The sequence below is a fragment of the Hyla sarda genome, chromosome 7 (genome assembly GCF_029499605.1).
Source record: "Hyla sarda isolate aHylSar1 chromosome 7, aHylSar1.hap1, whole genome shotgun sequence".
NCBI lineage: Eukaryota > Metazoa > Chordata > Amphibia > Anura > Hylidae > Hyla > Hyla sarda.
The window spans coordinates 194,629,971-194,652,775 of NC_079195.1; the positions used below are offsets into that span (position 1 = coordinate 194,629,971).

The window sequence follows — 22,805 nt, forward strand, 5'->3', positions numbered from 1 at the left end:
AATTTAAAAGCCATTTAATTTTAAATGAATAAGAGGGTTTGCTAAAACAATTATAATCCCGGATTATCCTATTTAAGCCTTTAATGACCACGAAAATATGTCTCAGTTTTATATATATATATATATATATATATATATATATATATATATATATATATATATATATATATACTACATAAGAGTGTCAAAAAAATTATTTCAACTTCCAACCACGCATCAACAAGGTAACAAACAAAAAGACAAAAGACAAGATATGCCCAATAATGCAATGTATAAAGAAAGCACAGACAGAGCAATGGTTTGTCATGCCTGGATTAGAATAAAGGAGCTAATAAGTCAACGTCAGAGAAAGCGAATGCTGGAGTAGGGGACACATCTTACTAACCTTGGTTGGAAGTGTGCAGAAACTGCAAAAAAGAATGCAAATATGTCCGCACGCACAATAAAGTGATCATAAACAGACAGCGGTGCTCTGTGCTGTGATACTGACAGGTTTACACAGGGTGAAGGTGATCTGATCACCATAGAATAGAATATCTCGGTGTGCATGCAGATACTCCAGGGACTTCTCATGTTCTCCGGGATATGAGATGAAACGTTTTCTTGCAAACACCGGGTGACAATTATTGATGTGCAGAGCAGACCTATTCCTCCTACCTGTGGTGGTTCAGTCTCATTCATTTTCTATGGGCTTCGTACATCACAGACTGTTGGGTATCAATTTAACTGAAATGTGTAAATTTATTTCAAGTATTCCGGAATGTATTATGGGCCGCGCTCTGTGCACAGGAGCATTATTATGCAGAAACGCTGAGGTATTGTTCGATCCGTAGACACTTCAGTGCAAGAAAAGTATGTGGCTCTCTTGAAGCCTTACCGCTGAGTGTTCAGCAAGGGGTCACTTTGTTCTTGGAATCTGTTGACACACTACAATATGCCTTATTTTAATAGGATAGTAATATGCCTTATTTTAATGGGCTGGAGCCATCCCTATGGGGGGCTTACTGTATACAACTCCCACTGGGGCAGATTTACTACTAGGGTTTGTTCCCACTTGGGAATATATGGGGATTCAATGGCATTCTAATAATGCAAATAGAAAATAAGGTGTCGTCCCCCTGTTTTTATGTGACACTGCACTGAAGATAAAAAAAAGGCTTTGTAATGAAATCGGTGAGTGCTGCCTCATTTTCTATTTGCATTATTGGACTGTATACACACTATGCTCTTGAAGCTGAGCACCACAAAGAGCTTAAGCTTTATGTATGCTGCAAAAACCATTAAATCACACAGTAAAAGAGAAAGACAGTGAATACTTTTTTCCCCCTACTGTGTCTAAAAAAAGCGACAGCCTATTTCACGAATTCATCCTGAAGAAGCGGGGGAATCCGTGAAACAGGCCGTCTCTTTTTTGGCTCCAACTGGAATCATTCTTTTCCAATTTTTTCTATGTTTGTGGAGCTCCCCCAAGGACAAGGTATTCCGGTTGTATAAGGATAACATTAAAATAGGCTGTCCTTTTACAATGTAGGCAGTAACACCACCTGCGTATCTCTTCTGTGCCTACTAAATTTAACAGTGTAAACTTTGTCTCCGTGGCTCATGCTGTAGTTTAATTTAACATATCTTTAGATTGTCTGATCTAAATTTAGACCACCTTTTAGTTGACGTACTTGGTCCAATTTTTGGCGTACAATGTGGATCTTAATTAACGCAATTCACACTAAGCCCCTGTACTCTTTAAATTAGGCTTAGTAGAATCTAAAAAGTGTCTTAAATATACAAAAAAAAAAGTCATATGAGCCCATTTTTGCCGCAAATGTTGGTGTATTTGCAATTGCAAATTTGCCCTGTTGAATCCAAACAGAGCTTTATCAATCTGTAGTCTGTGAGTTTCCTTCAGAGAAATAGAATATTGGTCCTGTTTGATAGATATAAAAATAAGGTGGTGGGTACCCTGCAATTATTGTACATAGACTGCACATATGACATGTCCGCTCTGCTTCTCTGGAAATGAGTCAGACCCTGTTGACAGATACAGCAGCTATTGTAGATTGAAGAAGGTTTGTACACTTCAAGAAGCATTCTGGGAATTCTTCTTTCTCTTTTCTTTTTGTTGTTGTTGTTGCAAAATATAGTGCAACATAAGCTATTATTAAAGTATAATGAAGAGGTTCTCGTGTATGCCTTGGGCTTACCTGTTGTAGCTGATGTGGCAGGCATGGGTTAGATAAATTATAAGGGAAAAAAAATTGTGGTTTACTTAACTTGGAGGGTGTGTACAGGAAAAAAAATCAACATTCTAAGAAAAATCATGAGGTAGAATCCTGAGGAAGGGGGCGACATTAGAAACCCCTGAAACGCGTGGGTTATTTATATATCTTTTTGTGTAAGGGAGTTGAACAACAAACCAGGAAAGGGGGTGGATATAGATTTAAGCCTACACACCCCCTCCAATAGAATAAGTAAACCACTATAATTTATCTGAGCACTCTTCCCACAACCTAATGGTTGCTTTTTTGCTCCATTTTTTTTCTTCTTGTATCAATATCTGATATCTCCGTACCAGTGCGATTGAAAATAGAGAAGCACTGCTAGTCACCAAAAAAATACTTTTTCTGTATTACCACCCTCCTCACCCCCCCCCTCCCACCCCCACACACACACACACTCCAATATGAGAGAGAGAGAGAGAAAGAAAAAGAGAGAGAGAAAGAGAGAGAAAAGAGAGAAAGAGAGAAAAAGAGAGATAGAGAGAGTGTGAGAGAGAGAGAAGGAGAGAGAGAGTGAGAAAGAGAGAGAAAAAGAGAGTGAGAAAGAGAGGAGAGTGAGAGAGAAAGAGAGAGAGAAAAAGAGGAGAGAGAGAGAGAAGAGAGAGAAAGAGAGTGAGAAAGAGAGAGAGAAAAAGAGAGTGAGAAAGAGAGGAGAGTGAGAGAGAAAGAGAGAGAGAGAAAAAGAGGAGAGAGAGAGAGAGAAAGAGAGGAGAGAGAGAAAGAGAGTGAGAAAGAGAGTGAGAAAGAGAGTGAGAAAGAGAGAGAGAAAGAGAGAGGATAGAGAGAGAGAGAAAGAGAGAGAAAGAGAGGAGAGAGAAAGAGAGGAGAGAGAGAGAGAAAGAGAGAGAGAGCTGCATCCCCCTTCTCCCTGTTCACTGTTTACTAAGTTCTCGGAGGCAGGGGAGACTGCAGGATACTGGAAGATAACAAAGATGTAATATTATATGCAACAAAGTTTCCGTGTATTGTCAAATACTACTGAATTATTAAAAAATATATTGACATATGTGCATTATATAAAACCAATAACCTGAAGTGCCGCTGTTATAAAATTTCACAAGAAATATTTTTACATTGATTGACATTTGCCCAAATGAGATTATAATGTCTGTCCTTTACATGAAGATTTTTTTACTTTAAACACACTTAGAGAATTCATGAATTACATTCAATAAGGATACTGCACCTTGCATCACTGAACAGTATTTGTATACACGTAAATTATAAGCTACAATGGAAACCGCTGTATACTGTAGTAAATATAATAATACAATTTATGGGTGTAAGTGGACCACAGACAACTATCTAAATTATTTTTATCTGCCTTCCATCCCGCTGCCACCTGGAATGGAGGGATCTATGAGATGACAAATTCCCATATACATTGACCGTGGCAAATCTTCCAGTTGTGTTTATCGAAATCTCCAGGGAAGATTTCATTCCTACAGTCAGAATAGCATTGAAAATGTGAGATGTTTAGAGTCTTCCAGACTAAGACCATTACGGAAGTAATTGGAAATTTTCTTATTCCTAAAAAGGGGTTGTCCCATGTTCATGTTAACTAAAAGTCACAGAATCTGATCCCCCACACAGGCTTCCCTTTTATAAGCATATGAAGGGGGGGAGTGACAAGAAGCTGCTCCTACTTTCGTGGATCTCCTGCCCATGTATTTTAGGGACCACCATTGATGTAATACTACTTTTCAGGGTGTATGGCTCCATTGATTAATGGGGACAGAGTGGTCGAAACTACTACTAAACTGACTTTCTTTTCCTTACTTCTCTGGCCAATCAGAGCACAGCCCACACCTCTCTTTGCTCTGCCATGACATAGTGGTGGAGAAAGTGCGCTGGACATAGTTCTAGAAGGCATGTGGAGGAACAAGGAGTTACTGAGGTATTCACTTTGAAAGATGTAATGTGAGCAAAAATGAAAAGACCACAAGAGGAGGATCGATGCAAGGAAAAGATTCGACTAAGCACTGAGCTGCTACTCTTTCTCCTGTTGAGAAGCTATATGAAGTGGAAGATTACACTGCGGCACTGTGGATATTATGCATTAGATACACTGCTATTTAAGGGATAGCTGCCCTGAGAATCACAGGTGATTTGAAATGAGTAGGAAGCCTTGATTTACCTTTAAGGTTTATAGTGAATTATCCTTAGCAGTCACACTGGCTCAGCTTGCACCTATGCAGCTACACAACAAAGCTTTCTCAGTCTCTCTCTCTCATTCTCTTTCTCATGGTATACCCCGCCCCCACTTCCTGAATTTGTCCTAATCTAGGCGTTATTCGACAACAGCTAGTGGACAGCAGAAGTGAGAACCTGGTTGCTAGGAACTCACAGCTGATTTTTGGGTTAAAGAATAATTTTTTGGCAAATTAAGTGACTTAAAAATATGTTAGGAATTACATTGGCTGTCATATGGAGGGAAGTTGTTTGAAACGACGATGTTTATTTAGCGACAGAGTTTTCAGGTAGCAGACAGATTTTTTCACTGGACAGAATAGAAGATTTAAAATGAAATAACCTGATTGCTGAGGGTTTCCAAATAGTATATATATATATATATATATATATATATATATATACACAGTGATCCCTCAACTTACAATATTAAAAGTAGAGCAGGAAAAAACCCTCAGGTATGGTGCTGCAGACTCTTGTAGACAGATGAGGCGGATGCCAAAGGTAATAGGAAAGTCATCAGCAGGACATTTTATTTAAAAAAACAATAAAATGGACAAGATTACGCGTTTCGGGAGGATCCCTCCCTTTCTCAGATCAGGAACCCATCGGCACAGCAGCGACTCGCACTACAGTACCCAGATTATATCGTGGGTGATATGCTTTTTTGCATAGATCTTAAGGTGAGCGGCCATCTATAAGAACCGTGGGGTTGCCCACCACCCGATCTATTGAGGGTAAATACATGAGGCGCCGTCCGTCGGTCCTTTCTTTTCTTTTCTCTACAGATTCCTCAACTTGCAATGGTCTCAACATACAATGGTTTCAACATACAATGGTCTTTTATGGACCATCGTAAGTTGAAACCAGACTCAACATACAATGTACAGACAGTCCAGATCTGTGATACCTGTCAATGGCTGGAACAACTGACCAATCAGAATGGGCATTTTACTGGTAAAACCTCTGTATAACTGAAGCGTATGCACTGACTGTTGTCTGGTAGCGCCCCCTACAGTACAGGGAGGTATTACAAGTTCTGTACACTTTACCTGTACCAGGGTTACCTGCTCCTTTGGACACCAGGTGAGGGCGACTCCATTACTTTTTAGGACACTGTGTACTGTACAGGACCCTGAAGAAGCTTCTGTCCTCTACATAGACTAGTGTTTCCCAAGCAGGGTGTCCTCAGCTGTTGCAAAACTACAACTCCCAGCCGTTGGCTGTCCGGGCATGCTGGGAGTTGTAGTTTTGCAACAGCTGGAGGCTCCCTGCTTGGGAAACACTGACATAGACAGTGATTTACAACTCCCAGCAAATCTTTCTTACTTTTATATGGAAGGACTTGCTTTATCTATATTAGTTATCTACTTATTTTTCTTTAATTCTCACATTTTCCTATTTTTGGATGACATTTTGGTGCCTTTAGAACCAATTACCAGGTTTCCATAGAGTTCTGGTCTCAACATACAATGGTTTCAACATACAATGGTCGTCCCGGAACCAATTAATATTGTAACTTGAGGGACCACTGTATATGTCCAAATATAAGCAGCACATCCAACAAAAGCACTTCAATGTGGTGGGTGCCGGCACTATTGAAATCGTGGTCCCCTGGTTCTCTTGTCCATAAAGAAGATACGATGCAGCACAACCAAGTAGTATCATGCAAAAGGTGATTTATTCCATGACGTACACAGAGACTACATTTCTGTTGCTTCACGCCACCATTTTCAATATATATTCTACCTTAAACTGAGGCAAATAAAAAAAAAAATAATAATTAAATAAATAAATAAACAAATAAATAAAAAAATCTGTGGATATAACTAAATAACAAACACCATATGGATGTTCTTTGTCTTTCCCTGAATCACTCAGGTCTTAGAGAAAAACACACTGACCTTGAAATATATATATATATATTTTTTTTATTTATTTATTTTTTTCCATTCTAACGTAACACAAGATGTGCTTTAGATAAAACAATTTAAAAAAAATCACAAGTGTCTCCCGGACTAAATTCAAGATGCATTGCCTGATTATATGTAGGGCGCCATGGCTTGAAATACAACCCTTAATGCGCCTTAAGTAAACTTCAAGTTTCCTTCAGATGTTCAGCATCAATTATTTAACTCCCTCCAAATTCTACAACAAACAAATTACAACATAAAAGCCGCAACCTGCAGAGAAATCATTCTTATCCAGCCTTATTTAGTTGACTTTGTTGCACATAAAAATAATGTTAACAATACCTTGCAAAATAATCGCACAAAAAATAAAAAATAAAAATAAAAAAAAGACTCTTCTCCATCAAACCAGCCTTCCATGCATGGGACCCGTGTCTCATATCGAATTACCCCTTACTGTCGGGTGCAAGCAGAAATAGCACGATGAACCATAGCTCTCTGAATACATTTCTATTATATTCTGCACATTAATTCTTAAAAGAACAATATCAACATTCATCAAATACACCAGAAGCGGCATATAAGTAAATGATCGTCTAGAATCAATGACTGCTTTGTATATTTTAGTCTCTTTTCCATTTTGTCGCCTTGTTTGGTCCGAAATTACATTTCATGTAATTACTTTGCAGATTAAGGGAAGTTTTCGATGGGGCTGTTAATATATCCGTTTTCTTTTTTTTTTTTTTACGCATGTCGGAATGTTGATCGATTCGCTACTATACGAGATATTGGCAATTATGTCGAGGTTATGCTTTATGTATTTATTTTGGTTTCATGACTAGTAAAATACTGACCCAATTGTCCAAAAGTTTTTGTAATTAGTTGCGGACAAGTCGGGAGAAAAATTATTATTTATGTTGTTCAATGTGCAGTTATTATAGGGCAGTGATGGCGAACCTATGGCACGCGTGCCATAGGGGGCACACCAAGCCCCCTCTGTGGGCACGCTGCCATAGTTCGCCATCCCGTAGGGGGCCTCCATCACATTCAGGACATCCCTGTGTCCCGAAAGGACTGGGACCCCTGACCGGAGGAGCGGTGGTCGGAGCACTGAATTGGGGCAGAATACAGACATACATCCTCCAGCCATACACTGTATATGGTTGAAGGCTGTATGTCTGTGGGGGAACTGTACTGCACCTAAGGTGGGGGGACTACAACCTAATGTGGGGAGCTATACCGCACCTAATGTGGGGGAACTATACTGCACCTAATGTGGGGAACTATACTGCCAAACTTATGTGGGGAACTATACTGCACTTAATGTGGGGAACTATACTGCCAACCTAATGTGGGGGGACTTATACTGCACCTAATGTGGGGAACTATACTGCACCTAACGTGGGGGAACTATACTGCACCTAATGTGGGGAACTGTACTACACCTAATGTGGGGAACTATACTGTCAACCTAATGTGGAGGAACTATACTGCACCTAATGTAGGGAACTATACAGCCAACCTAATGTGGGGAACTATACTGCCAACCCAATGTGGGGAACTATGCTGCACTTAATGTGGGGAACTATACTGCCAAACTAATTTGGGGGAACTATACTGCACTTAATATGGGGAACTATACTGCCAACCTAATGTGGGGGGACTTATACTGCACCTAATGTGGGGAACTATTCTGCACCTAATGTGGGGGAACTATACTGCACCTAATGTGGGGGACTATACTGCACCTAATGTGGGGGACTATACTGCACCTAATGTGGGGGAACTATACTGCACCTAATGTGGGGAACTATACTGCCAACCTAATGTGGGGGAACTATACTGCCAACCTAATGTGGGGGAACTATACTGCACCTAATGTGGGGAACTATATTGCACCTAATGTGGGGAACTATACTGCCAACTTAATGTGGGGGAGACTTATACTGCACCTAATGTGGGGAACTATACTGTCAACCAAATGTGGGGGAACTATACTGCCAACCGAATGTGGGGGAACTATATTGCCAACCTAATGTCGGGGAACTATACTGCCAACCTAATGTGAGGGAACTATACTGCCAACCGAATGTGGGGGAACTATACTGCACTTAATGTGGGGAACTATACTGCCAACCGAATGTGGGGAACTATACTGCCAACCTAATGTGGGGGAACTATACTGCCAACCTAATGTGGGGGGGAACTATACTGTCAACCGAATGTGGGGAACTATACTGACAACCTAATGTGGGGGAACTATACTGACAACCTAATGTGGGGGAACTATACTGCCAACCAAATGTGGGGTAACTATACGGCACTTAATGTGGGGAACTATACTGCCAACCGAATGTGGGGGAACTATACTGCCAAACTAATGTGGGGGGGGACTTATACTGCAAAAAAAAAAAGTTTGGATCATAAAACTCTGTTGTTGTGTTCTTCTTTTAAAACAAAAGATGTTAATTAGTTATGGCAACTGTATGAGTTGTTTTTTCTAAACATAAAACTCAGTATTCTGATTTAATTGCTGTGCTGGCACTTTGAGGGAAAAAAAGTTGGCGTGCATTATGGTTTGGGCACTCGGGCTCAAAAAGGTTCGCCATCACTGTTATAGGGTGTAATAAAGTAGGGGGGGGGGGGGTGTTGGAACATTAATGACAACCTAGCTTACCTCATCCTCTGGAAGCAGATCCCGAAACTTGACCCCATAAAAATAATATTCATCAAGTAAGTTACCGGAATATTAAATACAATAGCTACATGGCCGTGAATCTAAATCATTTCTCTAGTTTGTTTTGCTTGACTGTTGTCTATTATATTTATGATTTGATTTGTGGCCTACGTCACAATCACAGTTACATCATTTCTTAGAATCCCCCAAAAATTTACATGTATGTGAACCTATAGGGGGGAGATTTATCAAAACCTGTGCAAAGAAAAAGTTGCCCAGTTGCCCATAGCAACCAATCAGATCGCTTCTTTTATTTTGCAGAGGCCTTGTTAAAAAATGAAAGAAGTGAGCTGATTGGTTGCTATGGGCAACTGGGAAACTTTTCCTTCGGATAGGTTTTGATAAATCTCCCCCATAAAGTTTGTCATCACTTATTTTACCACAGAATTTATGAATAACAATATTTGTGGGTCGAATTTTCTTTTAAAAACAGCACAGTTTGCAAATTTTGGAGGGGTTTGTTACTACCCAAAAATGACACATTGCCCAGATTTATCAAACTGTGCTAGAGAAAAAATAGAGTGATTTTCCCACAGCAGCCAATCACAGCTCAGCTTTCACTTTACCAGAGCTCGTAGCTGAGCTGTGATTGGTTGCTGTGAAAAAATCACTCTATTTTTTCTTTCACACAGGTTGATAAATCTGGGCCATTATCTTTATGACAATAATAGTATATTTTTACAATGACACCCACATTACATAGGTTTTGTACTATATTACTACTTTTAAAAAGTTATAGCTTTTTGTAGAAAAATGTGTAAGTTTCAAATCATCCTCTTACCCCTATAACTCTTATTTTTCAGTATATGGGGATGTATGAGGGCTCATGATCTGCCAGCAATGGACCCTAAAGGGTGCCTCCATCTGTGCCTGCTCATAGCAGCAACCCGCCGCTATGAGCAGACACGCTTTGATGTGTGAGTCACCGCACGCATGCGCAGTATACTCAGGGAGCAGGGGGAGCGGCCGCGATGTGTGTGAGTATACTGTGCATGCGTGCGGTGACTCTAACATCAAGGCGTGTCTGCTCATATTGGCTGATTGCTGCTATCAGCAGGCACAGATGGAGGTACCCTGTAGGGTCCATTGCCGGCGGATCCGTAGCGTAAAATATGAGAATGAGCCCTTAGGGTACGTTCACACGTACAGGATCTGCTGTATATTTTCTGCAGCTGATTTTGCTACCTATTGAAGCTAATGGGTTGCAAAATCAGCTGCATAAATTATGCAGGAAAAATATGCAGCAGATCCTGTACATTTGAATGTACCCTTAAGGGGTTATTGATAAATAAACAAGCAGTGTGTTCACATGTTGTTGCCCCAGTGGGGTCACTTTCCCTCCTCCAGTGTCCACGGGTCACCAACAGGTCACATTACCAGAACAATTTTTGGGGAAAATAGCGGCAAAAATGGCGCGGTTTTACCACAATTTTGAAAAATCGCTGTTAAACCGCGCCATTTTTGCAGCGATTTTTCCCAAAAATTGTTCTGGTAATGTGACCTGTTGGTGACCCGTGGACACTGGAGGAGGGAAAGTGACCCCACCGGGCTGCTACTTTACATCCCCCCAGCCCCAGGTTATACTGCTAGTCATGGGGGAGAGAGGCAGCACACAGGGACATCAATCACCCTCACATAAGCTGTGTTCCTGGGAGGCCTGTCAGCTATCAGCCTCCGTCCTCTTTCTGTGCTGGGGGCGGAGTCATCAATGAGGTACCTTTCATTCCTGCTCTGCTTCCTGTCTCCACAGAGCAGAGTAGGGATATTTACATAGAAAAAAACATCAGCAGAAAGTAGCGCTTGTCTGACTGGGGATCCGAGACAAGTGTCCGAATGGACCGGCCAGTCAGTCCGCACCTGGGGAACACCATAGTCTCTCATTGAGCTGATCTGTCGGAGTCTCATCAGTTGAAAAATTGAAGCATATCCGTAGAATAAGCCATCAGTGTTATAGTCAACAGCACCCAGGATTCCCAGTCAGTCTTCTATGCTCTGAGCTCCCGGTGCATCTGCTCCCCTGCAAGTTCGTCTACTGTAACGGACACACAAATCCTCGCTGCAAGCAGGGTGAGTGCCCATTCTTTTTATTTTTCTCCCTAATATGTTGTTGAGGGTATCTGCCTATTTGAACTAAGCACCCCTTATATCAGTGATATAGTGGTTTATGGCTGCTGATTTATATTCTTACTGATTTATATACTTACTCTTCCACTGTAAGTAAATTAATTGACTTTCTATAAAATTGCTCCTAGTGTGTGTGTGTGTGTACCAAAAATCCAACATGCCCTTTTCTTCTCTCCCCTCCTCCCTTACCATTTGTTGGAGGACAGTCATGCTAGATAGATCGGTCCAGCGTCACACATCTAATATTTTAAGTAGCAGAAAGTATCTAAAAATATTCATTCCCTTTCCGAGTATTTTATAGATATATTTGCAGCTCAGAAAGGACTCTTTGGGGTTTACATTTTGTTTTTACTCCAGCTATTATCCATGTTAAATTAGGTTTAACAAAGTCTCCACATCCTTCCACAGAGTCGGTATCTTTATTTATAGCGTATTATTGCTTAGCAAAGTTAAAGCTGCTTTAGTCAAATAGCAGTGGGTGTCTTTTTGTTACCTAACAGTACATGGTATCAAAAGCTCATTAGAACACTCTTAGGGCTGACTCCGAACACATCAGTTTATTGAGTAGGTCAACCTGAAATAATGGAGCTTATTTGCCAATGTAAACCCAGAGTGTGAGTTTTTCTTTTCAATAGCATTTCTCCAATTGCTTTCGTATGAGAAATAGAAAGTTTATTTTTATTCAGCGACACTGTATATCAGGGGTCCTCAAACTTTTTTAAACGGGGGGCCAGTTCACGGTCCTTCAGACCGTTGGAGGGCCGGACTATAGATAACAAAACATGAATAAATTCCTATGCACACTTATATATCTTATTAGTGGACTACCACTTTAAGTACACAGCACAGTTCCTCCCACATTAGGTTGGCAGTATAGATCCCCCACATTAGGTTGTAGTTCCCCCACATTAGGGTTTGCAGTACAGTTCCCCCACATTAGGTGCAGTACAATTCCCCCACATTAGGTGCAGTACAATTCCCCCACATTAGGTGCAGTACAATTCCCCCATATTAGGTTGGCAGTATAGTTCCCCCACATTAGGTAGTAGTTCCCCCACATTAGGTGCAGTATAGTTCCCCCACATTAGGTGCAATATAGTCCCCCACATTAGGCTGGCAGTATAGTTCCCCCACATTAGGTGCAATATAGTCCCCCACATTAGATTGGCAGTATGTTCCCCCACATTAGGCTGGCAGTATGTTCCCCCACATTAGGCTGGCAGTATAGTTCCCCCACATTAGGTGCAATATAGTCCCCCACATTAGGCTTGCAGTATGTTCCCCGACATTAGGAGCAATATAGTCCCCCACATTAGGCTGGCAGTATGTTCCCCCACATTAGGTGCAGTATAGCTCCACCACATTAGGTGCAGTATACCTCCACCACATTAGGTGCAGTATGTTCCACCACATTAGGTGCAGTATAATTCCCCCACATTAGGTGCAGTATAGTTCCCCCACATTAGGTGCAGTATAGTTCCCCCATATTAGGTTGGCAGTATAGTTCCCCCACATTACGTAGTAGTTCCCCTACATTAGGTTGTAGTCCCCCCCCCCCCACATTAGGTGCAGTATAGTTCCTCCACATTAGGTGCAATATAGTACCCCACATTAGGCTGGCAGTATAGTTCCCCCACATTAGGTGCAATATAGTCCCCCACATTAGGCTGGCAGTATAGTTCCCCCACATTAGGTGCAATATAGTCCCCCACATTAGGTTGGCAGTATGTTCCCCCACATTAGGCTGGCAGTATAGTTCCCCCACATTAGGTGCAATATAGTCCCCCACATTAGGCTTGCAGTATGTTCCCCCACATTAGGTGCAATATAGTCCCCCACATTAGGCTGGCAGTATGTTCCCCCACATTAGGTGCAATATAGTCCCCCACATTAGGCTGGCAGTATGTTCCCCCACATTAGGTGCAATATAGTCCCCCACATTAGGTGCAATATAGTCCCCCCACATTACGTTGGCAGTATGTTCCCCCACATTAGGTGCAATATAGTCCCCCACATTAGGCTGGCAGTATAGTTCCCCCACATTAGGTGCAATATAGTCCTCCACATTAGGCTTGCAGTATGTTCCCCCACATTAGGTGCAATATAGTCCCCCACATTACGTTGGCAGTATGTTCCCCCACATTAGGTGCAATATAGTCCCCCACATTAGGCTGGCAGTATAGTCCCCCGACATTAGGTGCAATATAGTCCCCCACATTAGGCTGGCAGTATGTTCCCCCAATTATGTGCAGTATAGCTCCACCACATTAGGTGCAGTATAGTTCCCCCACATTAGGTGCAGTATGTTCCCCCACATTAGGTGCAGTATAGTTCCCCCACATTAGGTGCAGTATGTTCCACCACATTAGGTGCAGTATAGTTCCCCCACATTAGGTGCAGTATAGTTCCCCCACATTAGGTGCAGTATAGTTCCCCCACATTAGGTGCAGTATAGCTCCCCCACATTAGGTGCAGTATAGCTCCCCCACATTAGGTGCAGTATAGTTCCCCCACATTAGGTGCAGTATAGTTCCCCCACATTAGGTGCAGTATAGTTCCCCCACATTAGGTGCAGTATAGTTCCCCCACATTAGGTGCAGTATAGTTCCCCCACATTAGGTTGGCAGTATGTTTCCCGACATTAGGTGCAGTATAGTTCCACCAAATTAGGTGCAGTATAGTTCCCCCACATTAGGTGCAGTATAGTTCCCCCACATTAGGTGCAGTATAGTTCCACCACATTAGGTGCAGTATAGTTCCCCCACATTAGGTGCAGTATAGTTCCCCCACATTATGTGCAGTCTGTTCCCCCACATTAGGCTGGCAGTATAGTCCCCCAAATTACGTTGGCAGTATGTTCCCCCACAGGCATACAGCCTCCAACCATAAAGTATGGCTGGAGGCTGTATGCCTGTGTACTGCCCCATTTCAGTGTTCCGACCACCGCTCCGGCCATAGCAGGACCGGAGGATCGGTGGTCAGAACACTGAAGGGACGCGCCGCTGGTAAACACTTACCTACTATCAGCGCGCGCGTCCTTGCTTCTTCTCTTCTGCTCCGCGCTCGGTTGCCATGGGCGCACGCATGGGACGTCAGTGACGTCGCTGCGTGCGCCTGCTCCCGGCGGTCCCCGCATTTTTAAAGTAAACGCGGGCCGCAGGGACTTCAGAGGCATCCTTGTGTTCCGAAAGCATCTTTCGGAACACAGGGATGTCCTAAGGCAAAAACACCCGGCGGGCCGGTAAATGCGCTCCGCGGGCCGCATGTGGCCCGCGGGCCGTAGTTTGAGGACCCCTGCTGTATATGCTATATGTACCAAAGGGATATGTGGTTTTTCCATTGCTTAAAGGGGTATTCTGGGATTTTTTTTATTTTATTATGCTCCAGGGGCTTTACAGTTAGTGCAGTTCATAATATAGTGTTTGTACCTGTGTTTGATGGCTGGTCTTGCAATTTTTATGTGATCTTTGCCCCAATGTTTATTTTTAGCAATATACAAAATGAGTGTTGTCTCTGGCCTTTCCCAGGTTGCAGTGCGGCCCAAGACAATGCATCCCGAGTCAGGTATTGAAAGGGAGCTTGTCTGTGCTTCAATGGGTGGAGCAACCGCTGGGTGGGAGCAAGACCATTCTTCACAAGGCAGCAAAGAATTGCATTTTAAAGCACAGCACGCATGGAAGGCTGCCTAGCTGTGCTGTAATGGGTGGGGTGGTTGATATGTGGGAGGGAGATAAGTCACCTCCCACCTAGAAACAAGGGATCTTGGGGATTGTAGTTGGAAGGAAGGAACAGAAACAGGAAATAGCCAGTTCACTCAAACAAGCTAGCAGCGTTATTGGGGGACACAGGACATGGCCATTTACCACCAACACAAGCACGGATCCTTGGTAAGCATGTCCATTACTGGCTGAAAGGTACTTAGTAAAGTTACCTTATGTTGGATAATCCCTTTTAATAGCATATGTTACGCCGAGCGCTCCGGGTCCCCGCTCCTCCCCGGAGCGCTCACAGCCTTCTCCTGTTCGCAGCGCCCCGGTCAGACCCGCTGACCGGGTGCACTGCGATAATGCCCCCAGCCAAGATGCGATTCGCGATGCGGGACGCGCCCGCTCGCGGTGCGCATCCCGCCCGCTTACCAGACTCGCTCCCCGTGTGTGCTGCCCCGGCGTGTGCGGCCCCGATCCCTAGGGCGCGTGCGCGCCGGGTCTTTGCAATTTAAAGGGCCGGTGCGCCACTGATTGGCGCATGGGTTTTAATTAGTGTCTTCACCTGTGCACTTCCCTATATCACCTCACTTCCCCTGCACTTCCTTGCCGGATCTTGTTGCCATTGTGCCAGTGAAAGCGTTCCTTGTGTGTTCCTACCCTGTGTTCCAGATCTCTTGCCGTTGCCCCTGACTACGATCCTTGCTGCCTGCCCTGACCTTCTGCTACGTCCGACCCTGCTCTTGTCTAATCCCTTGTACTGCGCCTATCTCAGCAGTCAGAGAGGTTGAGCCGTTGCCGGTGGATACGAGCTGGTTGCTACCGCCGCTGCAAGTCCATCCCGCTTTGCGGCGGGCTCTGGTGAAAACCAGTAGCAACTTAGAACCGGTCCACCGACACGGTCCACGCCAATCCCTCTCTGACACAGAGGATCCACCTCCAGCCTGCCGAATCCTGACAGCGTATTCCATGGCAATGCGCCAAAATAGTCATCACTCACACCGCCACATACTGTGGCAAATTTTGTTGAAATAAATTTAACGGATCCGTATGGTTTTATGGGAAGAAACTTGAGTACACAAAGGAAATCCATGCAGACATGGGACAAACAAACATAATCCATTGAGGATTCCCCAACAGCTAGTTGTCCTATCTTACCCCTGTACATGTACGCTCAGCCAAGCATGAATTAGTTACAATGGGAGGAAAAGAATACGCTCCTGACTGATGCCTTTGCAGGAACAGGTACTTTTTAAGAACTACCTCTGCCATTGAGGGAGAGTTGGTTGGCTTGGAACACATTAGGCAGTCAGCCTGTCCTTCCAAACTTGTCAGATTTGGCCAACAATCTTTTGCTGTGTATAGACTCTCTTTAAGGGATTTTTTCTTGGGAATGCCAACATTTGCTCCAGGGTGGGATATTGGGTTAAAATAATTAATATGCTATTTTCACATTCTCTGGTTCCCCTCATCTGTCAAACTGACGCTCCTTCCTGGTTCTCCCTGGTCATTGCTTCTTCCAGTGATGTCCTGACTCCACAGGGACTGGTCTACTCTGTTAATCAGGGTCAGCAGCGTTATCCTACCTCTGTGTGGCTAGGACGTCACATGAGCCTGAAAGAAGTAGAAACCATCAGAAGGACCAGGAGTGTTGGCACACAGCTGCAGGGGATCAGAGAAGATGAATATAAAATATTTATTGTTTTAACACCATCGCCAACCTCATTAGATATTTGTCCTCCCTGGACAACATTTGAAGTCAACCTAATGCATTAGATATGTGTATGCCGGACCCATCTGATTTCAGGGAAATTGACCGACCCACTAATATGTACGGGAGCTTTCAGACTTTACTCTGACAGATGCTGTTGGGTGAAAGAAGGGTCAGGTATGTTGGGTTTGAACAATCTGACCATTTTGTTTTCTGGGGCACAAGCCATCACCATAGGAGTCTGGCAGCAGGTTTTTCCTTCTCTCCCAGTTGAGAACACATTTATAAGGGACGATTGGGAGAGGGAGCGGCCAGCCAAACTGGCCAAATGTGTTGGGCAATTTTAGATGTTGCCCTTGATCAGATCCAAGCCTAGAACCAAGCACTGCAAAGATAACACTGCTAACCACAGGGTCAATGTACCTATCCACTATCACTAAACAACAATTCGAATCCACCAAGTAATCTTTTGGGGAACATAGAAAAGTATATTATTAAGTAATTCTTCATTGTGCATCTATTACCTAAATTACATCTATTACCTTAGCAGTGCCTTTGCCTTTGGATGATCAACTATAATAATAAGTATTTATGCATTGAGCAGTTGTATACAAGCTTTACATCACTAAGCACAATGCCAAGCATCGTATGGAGTTGTGTAAAGCCAATGCCACTGGACTCTGGAGCATCTAAAACATGCTTTGTGGAGTTACAGATTTCATTTCTTTATCTGGCATCTGATGGACCTGTCTGGATTTGGTGAAGAACATTACCTGCCTGACTCCAACATACCTGCTGTAAAGTTTGGTGGAGGAGGGATTATGCTATGGGGTTGTTTGTCAGAGGTTGCCCCAGGCCCTTGAGTTTTAGTAAAGAAAAATCTTAAAGGGGTACTCTGCCCCTATACATCTCATCCCCTATCCAAAAGACCCCTGTGATCTCGGCTGCGGCACCCCATGGAGCGAACTTTGCTGGCGATGACTGGTGATGAGGGGGCTGGTCTATCGGAGGGGCGTGACTTGCATCGAGGAGGTGAGGCTGTGATGTCAGGAGCAGGGCACGGCCGTGATGTCACGAGCCTCCGGCGCTCCACCCGATGCTCTAGACGAGCGCAGCAGGGAGCTGGGGACCTCTGCGAACAGATATCTTATCAGAGATGTCTAGGGGCGGAGTTCCCCTTTAATGCTTCAGCATACCAAGACATTTTGGACAATTGTATGCTTCCAACTTTGTGGAAACTGTCCCTATACTTTTGTCTATATAGAATATATATGTAAATGACTCATGTATTTTAAGATGTTAGTGACTTGCATCACTGCTCAACTCAAATCTGGTGTAATAGTTTGGGTATTTGTATATGCACAGGTGAGGCTTAGATCCGAAGGTCCGAAGCTCCAGAATCATGGCAAGCAATGCATCACTCTTCATAGCTATTCTTCTTTAAATATTAGAATAAGATATTATACTTGTTGATTCACTTCTATCAAGTTTATCCTTTTTCAGACTGCCAAAAAACCCATAAAATCGATTCAATAATGTTGTTTTCTTAAGTTAAAGATAAAATAAATAAATAAAATGGCTCATGGCCCATGTAAGAAAAAAGAACAATCAGAACAGAGAAAACATATTGTTAAACATCTGTGGTAAATGGATGTTGTTACGTGTAAGATTTGTTACCATGGCAACAAAGTAATGGCTTTTTATCTGATACAAGTGTTTATACACACTTGTGTTTAAAGAATTTATTCATCCTTGTGTATCTTTTGCATTAACATTGATAAAGTTTCTCAGCCCTGGAGGCGGTAATTGTACTCGTGACCACATGTTACATTGCCAGAGTGAATCCAAACAAGTCTTAAACAGGAAGTTTATTGTTAAAATATAATAGTTTAATGTTTTGTTTTCTAAAACTTGTATTCCAAAGTTTGGTCATAATGTAATACCAAACAATACTCGTACCAGCTCAACCAATGCTATGGCTTTGGAAACCTATATTTAAACACACATTTAAAGGGGTTTGAGTTATTAGAATGGGGGTCAGTCTGGCTACAAGAAGCATCTGCAGGCTCAAACATACTTTTCATGGCCAACCCACTGCTTAAAATGGAAACAAGGTAATTGGCCATCTCCTCTGCCGTGCTCAAGCTGACCCTCAGCAGCAGGAAACCCTATATTCAGCTTATCATTGGGGGATCCTTCTTTTTGTTAGAAGGATCCCCCAATGGTAAACTGATAATAGGTTTCCCTGATGCTGAGGATTAACTTGAGCACAACAGAGGAGATGGCCAATTACCAAGATGCCCATGATCTCGGGCGCAGCTCCCCTGTCATTCGGTGCACTGAGCAAACTCCGCCTCGTGCCTGATGACTGGCGATGCCAGCCACCACGCCCCCTCCATTTAAGTCTATGGGAGGAGGCATGATGGCTACGTACCAGCACCCTCCTGTAGACATGAATGGAGGGAGTTTGGTGTGACATCACAAACACGGACACTGCAAGCTTCCATGTTCCGGATGCCACTGCTGCTGGCTCGGAGATCATGGGGGGATCCTTTGGATAGGGGATAAGATGTTTTGAGTGGAGTACTCCTTTAATGGTTTTCTTCTTAAAGTTGGAGTATGACCTTAGATGGCCACTTAAAGTCAAGTTAGACCACTAAAGGTGCTACATGGCAGATAAAACCAGGAAAAAAATCAGCTTCAGACTGAGATTAAATCTGGACCCTCATGACTTATTCAGGGCAAACCAATGGGACCCAAGCCCACTAAAGTAAAAAAAAAAAAAAAAAAAAAACATCCATGTTGCCAGATGCTATATCTGCTAGAATCAGACATATAAACCAAGGCTAACAAGGGCAGATTTTGGATAGAGTTATCCTTTTGTTAAACATACTTAGAAATCAGATTCAATTGGAACCATCAAGGCTGTTCCTGGTGGATTCTCCCTACCCCAGCTTGATTGATAGATCTCTACCTGTTTGTATACAGGAAGAGATCTATCAATTTTGGCCAAAGCCACTGAGGACCAGCCCGATGACTTGTGGCTCAGGCAGTATTAAATCAATGACAGATACCCTTTAATGGGAAAATTAAAAATTGCTTTGGTTGTTATTGCCATAGTATAACCCATTTTATGACCAAGATTATCTTGTGGGCTTAATATCAAAATCACTGGATATTAGAGAAGAAGAACATAATACCACTGGGCATATACCATGGATAATGGCAACATCAACTAGGATAACATTTCTTTGCCAAAAGATCTTCTCTTTTCACTGTTTCCATGACTTGTTATTTTCCTATGTATTTGAGACCCAAAATGTAGGTAATGCTATTGGTAAACTCACCTCCCAGCACAGCAGAAAGCAGAATATGCGTGCCATACTTCTTTATCAGGTTCTCTGTGATTTGCGCTGAGGTGGGTCTCCTCCCCAGCTGACGGATATTCCGGACAAACTCTGGAGCCAGTGTTAGATTTGGAAACTCCTTACTCTCCAGCGCCATGTTCTTCACTTTCCAACGACCAAATTCTCTGAAAAATTTAAGATGATTTTAAAACAAATTCAAGAGTAAATGTATCAAATCAAAGAAAATTACATCTACCTCCTTCTACAGAAAGCTTATTGTTCTTCATATTCACATTATCTAACAGATGGAAGCGCCATACCATTTCCCAGCAGTCGATGCTGATGGAACATTACTTCTAGTGGACCATTATGACAAAATATCTGGAGTACTTTAATGTGTTTTTAAACCAATTTTCCAACCAATATGCATTTTCACATTAACCCATAAAGATACGCTTAAAGATACTACAATCGCATGCATTCATATCATAAAACAGCATGGACATAGGCTTCATGTACAATTCAATAGGTCAGAGAAACAAGGCACTTATCAACAAGTAGACACAACATGAACATTCACAAGTGTACATGATTCAAGTGATCAAGTGGTAGTTTTCTATGGACCATAGTAAAATAAGTTGATACAGTGCAAGTTTTGCCTTTTCTGCTATTATAGAATATAGATGTATTTACAATAGATGGAATAAACTACCAAGACAATAGAATTGTCAAATAATCTTCTATAAAAACGTCACTTTATTGTATGTTTTAATGAAATAAAGTTTGGGACGAGAGAGGAGAGGACCACAAGATCCGGATTCATAATAATAGACCAATTGCTGATGCATTATAAGTATGATTATATAATACTTAGTGATTATGATTATATGCAACTTTAATTCTCCTGCCATGACTAAGAACTCTTAGTAAGTTCGAAACGTGTCGGCGTTTGTTTTTAATGTACCTATAGGTTTTTCTTTTGTCCATGTTCTTTATCCATGCAAAGTAAAAGTTATGTTTTACCTATTTTTGTGAGCTGGACCCCCGACTTCTATTGTTTGTTCTGTACTTTCCGGGATACGGCCTACACTGTCTGTGCTCCAAGTCCACCTGCAAAGCCGCATGAGAGCCGCAATCCTATTCATTGATGTCTGCAGCGAGTGGTGAGCTGAACAATGTTTCCCTTTTTTAATTCTTTTACTCAAACTAATTCATACCATTTAACCGGATATGACTATACAATATCCTTATAATTTTGTTATTCAATTTTATAGATAGAAAAACCTATAATACTACTGAGTGTTTGTTTGATTCTAATTCTATACGGATATGATACATTGTTTTGTAATGTTCTTTTGGCCGAGTTTTGTTTTCTTCGGCCAACATTTCTTGTTGTAAAAATGTTCTCAAAAACCAGTAAAAAACATTTAAACCTCAAAAAATTCATCCCTTTTGGGGATAGCTGAATGTTATCACAGCCTTTATATCCTACCCACACACACCACCACAGTACATCAATCTACAAACACGACAAACACTATTTGACATACAGTGAAACCTCTTCATGATGACTACATAAATTGTACAAAAAACGTTGTCACCTAGGAAGTTGGTCTTCTGGAAGAATGCATATTAGATCAGGAACTGAAAATATGGCATAGAAAATCTATTTTAAATAAGGCTATTTTCACACGCTGGACTGTCTGCACAGAAAATTTCTGTTTGGGCATTCCAGAGTCTGTGGGTAACATAATATGCCGCCCTAGGACTGCACAGGAATGCGCCATCTCATAGATGGCGAATTCCTGTGCAGTCCTAATGTGGGCATATTATACCACCCGCGAACTCTGGAATGCCCGCACAGAGATTTTTTTTATGCTTCATAACAGGTTTATTCTTTCTGTGGAAACAGAAAACCGAATTTCCATGTCGGAAACTTTTGGCACAGAAATTCCTCTGTACGCACAGTGCAACAGAATCCCGTTGAATTCAACGGGACTCTGCTGCAGCGGAATCTCTGAGCCGAATTCCAATGTGGAATCTGGCATGGAGATTCTGATCTGTGTACATGGCCTATGGGCTGGTCTTCTTAAATAGGTAGTCTTTTGGAGAGGTTTTATAAGGCATAAAAAAAAATACCCTTGATAATATCACATGAAAAAATAAGTAATGCAAAGGCAGAAGTGAATGATGGTAGGAGGAAAGAAAGGGGTCCAACTCACCACCTCATCTTAGGTATTGTCGTGGTCAGCCGGGAGATTCCAGCAGAGCAAAACAAAAACCCTCTGCGGGGGATGGGGTGAGTGGTATGTATGCAGTATGCGGCTCACTTTCCCCTTTTCCGTATCCCCAAGGGTACGGAAATGTGAATGCAAAGTAGACAGGAAAAAGATGGGAATTGGGTGGAGCACTTCAGCTTTTAAAGAACAGGACTAAAACCCCACGGTTGCACAGGACAAAAAATTTATAAAAATATAAAAATATTAGGACAACGCGTTTCGGCGCTAACGACCTTCCTCAGGTCCACTTTAACACCCATACACTCCTTTCCCCACATTCCTCTCCTCCTCCCACCCACTTTTTTCCTAACCCCCCCAAACCCCCCTTTCCCCTCTCACACAACCCCTTGTTTTCCCCTTGCTATGCACTCTCGCCTTTCCACCTTTTCCCTCTTGTTTCATTTTTACACAATTTTTTCATTCCATCCCTTTTTTCCCCACCCTTCCTTTTGTCCACTTCTCTTTCCTTGTTCTCATTCCTTTTCTCCACCTTCCACCATTCATCCCACCATCCTATTCTTTTTTAATCC

At 42.4% G+C, this 22,805-nt stretch overlaps 1 protein-coding gene across 2 annotated transcripts in view; it reads right to left on the reverse strand.

Annotated features, from left to right (window-relative positions):
- Window positions 1–22,805, reverse strand: part of BRINP2 (BMP/retinoic acid inducible neural specific 2) — a 361,798-nt gene that overhangs the window by 272,600 nt on the left and 66,393 nt on the right. For both annotated transcript variants that reach the window (XM_056532001.1, XM_056532002.1), the window contains exon 3: window positions 19,997–20,181. In XM_056532001.1, coding sequence (XP_056387976.1) covers window positions 19,997–20,181 — 185 coding nt within the window. The remainder of the gene's footprint in view (window positions 1–19,996; window positions 20,182–22,805) is intronic.